The sequence below is a fragment of the Nicotiana tomentosiformis genome, chromosome 4, assembly GCF_000390325.3.
Source record: "Nicotiana tomentosiformis chromosome 4, ASM39032v3, whole genome shotgun sequence".
NCBI classification, from domain to species: Eukaryota; Viridiplantae; Streptophyta; class Magnoliopsida; order Solanales; family Solanaceae; genus Nicotiana; species Nicotiana tomentosiformis.
The window spans coordinates 72,596,790-72,607,316 of NC_090815.1; the positions used below are offsets into that span (position 1 = coordinate 72,596,790).

The 10,527-nt window shown below is 39.9% G+C and overlaps 1 protein-coding gene across 1 annotated transcript; it reads right to left on the minus strand.

The window, feature by feature from the left end:
- Nucleotides 1-6,355: 6,355 nt before the first annotated feature.
- LOC138909924 (uncharacterized) lies at nt 6,356-6,907 on the minus strand. Its single transcript, XM_070201139.1, has one exon. The coding sequence runs from the start codon at nt 6,905-6,907 to the stop codon at nt 6,356-6,358; it is 552 nt and encodes a 183-aa protein (XP_070057240.1).
- Between the last annotated feature and the right edge of the window lie 3,620 nt (nt 6,908-10,527).

Below are 10,527 nucleotides of genomic sequence, written 5' to 3' on the forward strand. Positions count from 1 at the left end.
TCGATATAAGGCTCTTTCCTAGGTGATGTTGCGCAGGCTCTAGGCTGAGCTCTGCCCCTGGTAGTGGCTTCAACATGGGGCTCCGGCTCTGGGTCGACTATGGATGTTGAGCGTGTCTTTGCTATCTATGAGAGCACAAGAATAGAATGGTTCAAACATGCGTGATAGAATAAAGTTGCACGATATAGAAAGAAAGAAGTAACCTTTCCTAAAGCTCTATAGGCTCTAGAAGATAAATACAAATGTCTCCGTACCGATCCTCTAGATTCTACTAAACTTGCTCATGACTCGTGAGACCTACGCAACCTAGTGCTCTGATACTGTAATGACCTGACTGGTCATTTTGAGTGTTTTAGCTCCTATCCCCTATTTATTGCCTCCTCTATGATACATTGTGATTATGTGACTTGCCGGGGTGTTTGGTTTTTCCTTCGGGTGAGTTTCATAGTGAAATGGGACACATTGTCCCTAAGTTGGAGCTTTAAGTTGTTAGAGTTGACTGTAGTTTGACTTTTGTGAAGACGAATCCGAAATAGGGTTTTGACAATTCCAATATCTCCTTATGGTGAATTTGGACTTAGGAGCGTGTCCGAATGTAGATTTGGAGGTCCGCAGGTCATTTCGGCATGATTTGACGAAAGTTGGAAAGTTGAAGGTTTGGAAGATTGGAAAGTTGGACCGGGAGTTGACTTTGTTGATATCAGGGTCGGATCCCGATTCTGGAAGTTGGGATAGGTCCGTAATGTCATTTATGACTTGTATGCAAAATTTTATGTCATTCGAAGTTGTCTTGGTATGAATCGGCATTGGTTTCGAAATTCGAAAGTTCATAGTTCATAGGCTTGAATTTGGGTTGCGATTTGTAGAATCGATGTAGTTTGATGTGATTTTTGGCCTCGAGTAGGTCCGTTATGTGTTTTTGTACTTGTTGGTATATTCGTACGGGGTCCCAGGGGCCCTGGGTGTGAGACAGATCAAAATTTGGACTTGTTGGATTGTAGAGGTTTCTAGCTTCTGGTGTCATCGCACCTGCAGAGGGATTGGCCGCAGGTGCGGACTCACAAAAGTGAGCATTTGGTCGCAGAAGCAAAGCTGGCCTTGCCCAACTGGGATCGAAGGTGCGAGGAGGTTTTCGCATCTGCGAGTTCACACATGCGGTGAAGTAGTCGCAGATGCGGAATGGGTCAAGTTTGGTCGGTCGTCGCAGAAGCAGAGAATTTCCGCAGGAGCGCACTCGTCGGTGCGAGATTTTGTTTGCAGAATTGGAATCCCTTGAGCTTAAGTGGAATCCGCACCCGCGATGGTTTTTTCGCAGGTGCAACATCGCAAATGTGATGGAAGGCTCGCAAAAGCGAATTCGCTTGGCAGAAAAGGGAAAATTTTGAGGGTTTGATTCATAATCAATTTTTGGACTTAGAGAGCTCGGTGTGAGGTGAATATTTGGAAGATCTTTAGAGAGATTATTGGGGTAAGAATTCCGAACTCGATTTTGGTTAATTTACATGAATCTATTGTTAATTTCATCATTTAATTAGTGGTTTGAGTTTGAAAATTGGGAAGAAATGGTAGAAAACTCTTAGGCTAAAATTTGAGGATTTGAAAGGCGATTTGAGGTTGGATTTGAGTAATTCTTGTATGGTTGAACTCGTTATCGAATGGGTGTTCGGATTTTGTAATTTTGATCGGGTTCCGAGGCACGGGCCTGGATTGACTTTTTAATTCTTTGCAAAGATCGTAATTTCATTATTTGAATTAGTTTTCTATAGTTTATATTTATAGTATGAAGTTGTTTTGGCTAGATTAGAGCCATTCAGAGTTGGATAATCAAGGGAAAGGCCTACTAGTGGATTGATTTAGCATGATTTGAGGTAAGTGACTTGCCTAACCTTGTGTGGGAGAATTACCCCTTAGGATTTGTGTTGGTTGTGATAATTGTGATATGTGAAAGCCGTGTGCGCCAGGTGACGAGTGTGTACACGGGTTAAATATACAAATTACCGGTGTTAGTTATGTAGATTCCTTTCATGCCATAATTGAGTTACCTTAATATGTTATAGTCATCATCTCTAGTCTATTTTCACATGTCTACTTGTCTTATTCTCGTACATGCTAATTGCCTTACATGTATAATTGAAGTTCTTCTTTCCTTTATTTTGTATTCACTATTTGATCGTTGAACTCCTTACTTGAAGTTGTTAAATCGTGGAATATCTAGTTGTTGAAATTGATATTGAGATATAAAGTTCATGATTCACATTGAGGCAAAGTGTTAAGTTGTGAAATACTATTTTGTTGAGTTGTTCACTCCTGTTGTTATTGTTGAGACTCTTGTGTACATTGTGGTTAAGCTATGGGCTCTTTACTGTGAAAATATTGTATTTGTTTGGTTTCTCTAACAAGTTGTGATATTGGGTACTTGAGGTGCGATTTGTGATACGCTGTGATATTAATACACATGCGGTGGTATAAGGTTTTGGAGTTAAAACACATGTTGTGAGATAAGGTGGGCTTGAATCGCGTGGCTAACAGGGGAACTACTAGAAGTCATGCAGTGTGATAAGGTGGGCTATAATGCGAGATGCTATTTCGGAAAAATAATTTTCAAAACTAAATGTAAAAGCTCCCGTGATGAGATAAGGAAAGATTGTGAGTTATTCCTGTGATTTGGGACTACGAGGCGGTACCTCAATAGTGACCTTTGTTGATATTTCTATATTTGTTGTACTTGTCTTTGGTAGATTTGTTTCCTTCCGTGATGTATTATTTGCCTTGATTCTGTGCAGCTAACTCTTGGTTTACTCCTTACTTGTTTCATTTCCTTGTCATTGTTATTATATTGTTAAATCTTCGCCTTGTTTCTTATTATTTCCAGTAGGGCCTTGACCTGACCTCATCACTACTCTACCGAGGTTAGACTTGGAACTTACTGGGTATCATTGTGATGTACTCATGCTACGCTTCTGCACATCTTTTTGTGCAGATCCAGGTACTTCTTATTAGTCCCGGCACTAGTGAGCTGAGTTCGCATTTGGATACTTCAAGGTACGCCTGCCGGCGTCCGCAAGCCTCGGAGTCACCTTCTATCCATTTCTATATTTTCCTTCTTTACTAGATACAGTTGTATAGGGATGACTTTGATATTGGCATACATCTTGTGACTTGTATTTCTCCCGTTTTTGGGCAAATATGTATATACTGAGTTGTGGAGATTTTCCTTATGCTAGTTGTTGTATTTTGATCCTTTAATTATTATTTCGGTTATCTCTGCATAAATGTTAGGTTTACCTAGTCTTAGAGACTAGATGTCGTCGCGAGATCCTACGGAGGAAAAATTGGGGTCGTGACAGATACCAATTTGTCACGACATGAAATCCCCATTGCGGGGTCGTGATGGCGCCTAACATCCACTTTCTAGGCAAGCCAACATTAGTACACAATGAATACTTTAAAAATAAATTTAAAAGCAATTTAACGATAAATAAAGTTGAAAAGTTTAAAAACAAATATAATAACTCCAAACGATGACTAATCAAACCTCGAAATCTGGTATCACAAGTACATGGGCATTCTAACAGTGCTTCAACCAAAGTCTGAAACAAAAATAAATAGTAGAACTCGATAGGGAAGGGGACTTCGGGGCTGCGGATGCCGTGTAGCTATACCTCAAGTCTCCATGATCAGCTAATCTGAGCAAGCCTCCACTAACTGCTTCTAGGACCCACACCAGAATCTACACAAGAAGTGCAGAAGTATAGCATGAGTACACCCCATATACTTTGTAAATGCAGAGCCTAACCTCGATGAGGTAGTGACGAAGCTATAACAAGGTACTCACTAAAACCTGTATGAATATAATGAAATAACAACAAAATAGGGAAAACAAGTATAACATGAAAACTGGAACAGAAATTACATAACAAAGGGTCCCAGAATAACATCAAAGCTCAATTTTCTCAATACAACCTAGATACATAAAACGATAACTCAAAACAGTTAAATATGTCTTCTCCATTGCGCCGCACAACCCAATCCACAAATATATAAATAAATAATGTCTTCTCTATTGCGGCGCACAACCCGATTCACAAATATATTAATAACATGTTTTCTCCATTGCGGCCCGCAACCTGATCCAAATAGAAATATACAATTACCATTGCAGTGTGCAACCCAATTCACACAATAATACCAATAACCGTTGCGGCGCGCAACCCGGTCTCACATAATAATATTATAATTGATCATCTACAACTAACTGCGGGGTTATCCAAATAAAATGCAATAAAGAACTACACAAATAAAGTAATAAAGAGGATAAATGTGGTTATCTAATAGAACACAAGGTCAAATAGTAAGTAATGGCAATTAATGAATAAAGACACAGATATATGGAAACAAATAGGAATTAAGTCATGTAACGAGTATAGGCATAAATTTAGCAAGTAAATGTAACTAGCAATTAAAGCATTTAACAAATAATAACATGGATTAAATTAAGGCATGAAATAATTCAAAGCAATAATAAATATCCCAATGACTATGCATATACACTCGTCACCATGCATATACGCAGTCCCCACACATAATCAAATAACAAATAATCCAATCAAGTCCTAATTTCCTCAAGTCAAGGTTAACCCCAACACTTACCTCTTTCCACAACCCAATCAATGCTCAACCGCATTTTTTCCTTTAGAGTTAGGCTCCAAACCAATCAAATCTAGACAAATATAGTTCAAATAATTCAAAATAAGTTTTACAAACTACCCACGAGTGAAAAAGATTCAATCTTTAATGAAATTGGAAAAATTCAACAAAAGTTAACACGGGGCATACTTGGTCAAAATCCGAGATTCGGACCAAAACCTGATTACTCATTCACCCTCGAGCCTGGTTTTGTGATTTGTTTCGAAATCCAACCTCAGTTTGAGGTTTATATCTCAATTTTGTAAAATCCCTAAATTCTACCCAAATCCCTAATTTCTGCCATGAAAATCCTAGATTTGATGTTAAAAACTCATGAAAAGTAATGGGGAATTGAAAGAAAGTGGATTAGAGTTGCTTACCAATGAATTTGGGAAGAAAAGGTTCTTCAAAAACTGCCTCTAGAGTGTTTGGGATTGAGAAATGGTGTAAAATGAGCTAAATCCCATTTAACTCCTCTTGTATCCAGACGTAGGTGTCATAATTTTTCGCAAATGTGATGCCTGCAAAGGCAAGACACTGGTTGCAAATGCGAATAGTGTATCAGGTGTGCAGTTGTCGTAAATGCGGCAATAATATCGCAAATCCGAGTGGACCTCCATTGCAAATGTGGAATAAAGATTTGCATTTGCGAAGCTTCCACTAGCTAACTGAGTTCGCAAAAGTGTTGGAATGTTCGCAAATGCTAACTACACACAATTCGCAAATGCGAGATTTTCTTCGCAAATAGGATAACCAGTCCCCCATCCCCTTATCGCAAATGCGATCCTTGGACCGCAAATGCGAGTCATACCTCGCAATTGTGAGGTTTGCAACAGACACCAGAACCAGAAAGGCACCAGCAGTCCAATTATCAACCAAACTCTTCCGCAACACATCCGAAACTCACCCGATCCCTTCGGGCTCCAAATCAAATATGCACACAAGTATAATAACATCATATCAACTTGCTAGCGCAATCAAAACATGAAAACAATATCTGGAACCACAAATCGGACATCAAACAAATGAAATTCAAAAGGAAACTCAAGAGTAGATAGAAACACAACTAAGCGTATGCTTCCTATCAAATCAACTCGGAATTGCACCAAATTTTGCAAAAAAATTTCAAATAGAAACACGGACATATTCCAAGTTCAAAAACAAAATCTGAACTCGATAATCATAAAGTCAATCTACGTTCACACCTATGGAATTTCTGAACATTCAAATTGCCAACTTTCGGCAAAACAAATCAAATCACCCTAGGGATCTACGAATTCAATTCCGGCATACACCTAAGTCGATAATCACAATACAAACCTACCGAAATCATCAAAACACTGATCCAGGGTAGTTTACCCATAATGTTGACCATGGTTAACTCAATCATCCTTTTTAGTCAAAATTTTCATTTTCTTCAAAATTTCACATAAAAGCTTTTCGAAAAGCGACACGAACTACGCATGCAGATCAAGAAACATCAAATGAAGCTATTAAAGGTCTCGGATCATAAAAATTACGGTTAGTACTCCAAACAACCTATTTGGTCATCGCACAAGTCAATGCAGAAATCGATCTCTTTCGGGTGGCATCCCCAGCGAATCTGTAGGAAACACCTCTGGGAACTCGCACATAACTGGTATTGAATCACAGATATAGGACAAATGTGCTAGAAACCCTTCTTGACTATACGTCGAGCCTTCATATAAGACATGACCCTGCTAGTAGAAAGGCCAGGAATTCCTCTCCACTCCAATCGAGGAAACCCTGGCATGGCTAATGTCACAGTCTTAGCATGACAGTACAAAATAACGTGATAAGGTGACAACCAATTCTTGCATAAGATCACGTCAAAATCCACTATATCTACAAGTAGAAGGTATACCCTAGTATCATAGCTCTCGATAGTGACCAAACAAGCACGATATGAAGCAAAATAGGATGACACATATGAATAAGTAGAACCCATATCAAATAGAATTGATGCATCTCTATCGCAAACTAGAATAATTCCTGCAATGATTGTATCCGATGACTCTACCTTAGGTCTAGCAGGGTATGAATAGAAATGGGGTTGAGCGCCGCCACTCTGACCTTCACCTCTCGGAAGGCCTCTAACTGGGTGGCCTCCAGATTTAACAGTCTGACCAGCACCTCTAGCTTCTTGACCCCCGCCTCTAGCTGGTTGAGTGGGCGATGGAGCAACCGGTGCCGGAATCATGGCACGAGTACCCTGTTGTGGTCAGCTGCTCCTCAATCTAGGATAGTACCTCATCATATGACCTGCATCGCCACACTCAAAGCAACCTCACAGCTGGCCTAACTATTGTGTATGAGATGATCCATGATGACTCGAATGGCCACCGTAGTAACTATGTAGCGGTTGTGCACTAATCGGAGCTAAAGGCATGCTGAATACTAGATGCTCAGGATGAGACCTATAAGAAACACAACTGCCCGAAGCACCGTGAGCTACCTGAAGCGCTGATTGAATCAGTCTGTGAGGATGGCCTCTACCAAATTAACCCCTGCCTCTAGATGGGACATCACTGAAACCACCAAAATGACAAGGCCTCTTCTCATATGGCACCTCTATGCCCTGACCATGAACCTTGTCAATCCGTCTAGCAATCTCTACAACCCGAGTAAAGGAAATATCTTCCTCAGTCTCTCTGGCCATCTGTAGCCTAATACTGAAAGTAAGGCCATCAATGAATCTCCTCACCCTCTCCCTATTAGTAGGGATCAAGATAACCGCATGGCAAGATAGGTCCACAAATCTGGTCTCTTATTGGGTAATAGTCATGCTACCCTACGGTAGACGCTCAAACTGATTGCGGTAGTCCTCTCTCAGAGTAAAAAGGAGGAACTTATCTAAGAGTATATGTGAATACTGATCCTAAGTGAGTAGAGGTAAACCTACTGCTTTACCTTGAACATAGTCCTTCCACCATCTCTTGGCAGAACCAGTCATCTAAAACACTACGAAGTCGACTGCATTGGATTCCACAATACCCATTTTGCGCAAAACCTCTTGGCAATGGTCCAAGTAATCTTGTGGGTCCTCAAAAGGTGTACCACCAAAATGAATAGGAAAGAAGTTGGTGAACTTATCCAACCTCTTCAACCTCTCTAACGACATAGCGGGCCTCTCCTCGGGTTGTGTAAAAATAACGGGCTGAACTACTCCAATTCATGGAACCGCCAGAGTCTAATATATGGAAGCCATCTATTTTGGAGTGTGAGTAGCGGGAGTCTGAGCTCCTCCCACAGCTTGAGAAATGGCTGCTGCTATAGAAAATACACCGGCCTGGGCCACACTCTCCATAAAGCCCACTAAGCGAACTAGGGCGTTTTGAAGTACTAAAGTGGCAATGAACCACTTCGGGACCTGATCTGGTCCCACTGGTAGTCTAAACATAGATATCCTCCTCCTTCTCGATCTGAGGCTCTGCAATAGGTGCTGCTGCGCGTGCTCTAAGCTGAGCTCTGCCTCTGCCTCGGCCCCGGCCCCTACCCCTGGTAGTGGCTGCAACCTGGGGATTCGGCTCCTGCCCGACTGCGGATGTTGTTCCTGTACTCACCATCTGAGAGACAACAAGAATAGAATGGTTCAAACTTTAGTGATAAAATAAAGTCACACAATAGAGAAAGAAAGAAGTGACATTTCCTAAAGCTCTATAGCCTATAGAAGATAAGTACAGACGTCTCTGTACCAATCCTCTAGACTCTACCAAGCCTAATCATGACTCATAAGACCTAGGCAACCTAGGGCTCTAATACCAACTTGTCACAACCCGAAATCCCAACCATGGGGCCGTGATGGCACAACATCCACTTGCTAGGCAAGTCAACATTAGACAATCAATTAACCATTTTGACAATTTAAAATAGAGTAATAATAATAATTAATGATTGGAAAAACTGTAGTTCAAAAGATAAATCCATAATACAACACAGTCTAGACAAATCCAAGAAATCCAGTGTCACTAGTACATTAGCAACTAGAGTACTAAAAAGTATGGTTTGAATGAAATGCAACAGTTTGAAACAAATAAACAGTAAAGACATAATAGAAGGGGACTTCAGGGACTACGAACCTTGATTTGCTCTACCTCAAGTCTCCTATAGCAGTTGGATCCGAGCAGAAATTTGCTACGCGCCGCTGGGACCAACACCGAGATCTGCATAAGAAGTGCTGAAGTGTAGCATGAGTACAACCGACCCTATGTACTCTGTAAGTATCGAACCTAACCTTGATGAAGTAGTGACGAGGGTATGACAAGACAGTCACAATAAACCTATACGAATAATAATAATAGAATACAGAAATATAACTAATGTAGTAAACTCATAAAAATGAACCCGAAGGTCATCAACCAGAGGGCCCCAAAATAACATGATCTCAAATCTAATATAATCATACCGAGATAAAACTCTACAACTACAGACAACTACAACACATCAAACTATGTTGCGGCGCACAACCCGATCGCAGAACTTAACACATTAACTGGTGCAGCATGCAATGCCATCCCAACATTTGACACAATAATTGTTGCGGCATGCAACCCGATCCCAACATTTAACAAAATAACTGTTGCGCCGTGCAATCCGATCCCAATATCATGTCATATCATTATTTGTTGCAGCGTGCAACCCAATCCCAATATCAATTAATTTTAACACTTTTGCGGCATGCAACCCGATCCCGATATCTACTCATTAACATAAACAATTCAGCATAACCAGTAACGAAAATCTCAACACGAAAGGAGAATAAAGCGTATAGAACATCAAGGAACTACCAGTACAACGGAGGATAACCAATACCTCGTATTTATAATTCTTTACTAATCACCAATAGAAGAATAGCTAAAGAACTCACAGAAATCGGAATAACATAGTAAAGTGCAACAAATAATGTAAAGTCAATGAAAGCAAGTTAAACATGAAGTAGTGAGGTTATACAATTAATACAGTAGGAACATATAGAAGGTAAGCAGATATTGAGCAAGAATTGAATAAATCAAAATAAGTAACAAGTAAATAACATGTAACAAGTAAAGTATGGATAACAAGTAAGATTATGTAGCAATCAAAGCATATAACAAGAGATAATATGGAACAAATGATGACATAAAGGTAAATAGCCCAATCCCGCATGCTTTAACCCATGACGATGCATATACACTCGTCACCTTGAATATACTCCGTTTATCCACATAATTCACATAACAAGTAGACCAACAAGCCTTAATTCCCTCAAGTCAAAGTTAGACACGACACTTACCTCTTTGCGCAACCAACTCAACAATGAACCACGAAATTTCCTTTCGAACAAGCCTCCAAACCAACCAAATCTAGCCAAATATCCTTCAAATAATTCAAAATAAGATTTAGCAACTACACACGAATAAAAAGGTTCAATATTTGATGAAATTGAAAAAAGTCAACAAAAGTCAACCCCAGGCTTTGTTGGTCAAAATCTGAGATCCGGACCAAAACTAGATTACCCATTCACCCCCAAGCCCGGTTATGTGATTTGTTTCGAAATCGAACCTCAATTTGAGGTCTAAACTCATAAAATCCCTAATTTCTACCATGAAAATCATAGATTTGATATTAAAAACTCATGAAAGTAATGGGAAATTGATAGAAAATGGATTAGAGTTGCTTACCAAAGAATTCGGAAAGATAAATTTCTTCAAAAATCGCTTCTAGAGTGTTTGGGGTTGAGAAATGGTGTAAAATGAGCTAAGTCCCGATTTTTCCTCTTTTACCCAGTTGCATGTATCGCAATTGCGTACTCATATTCGTAATTATGATGCCTGCATTTGC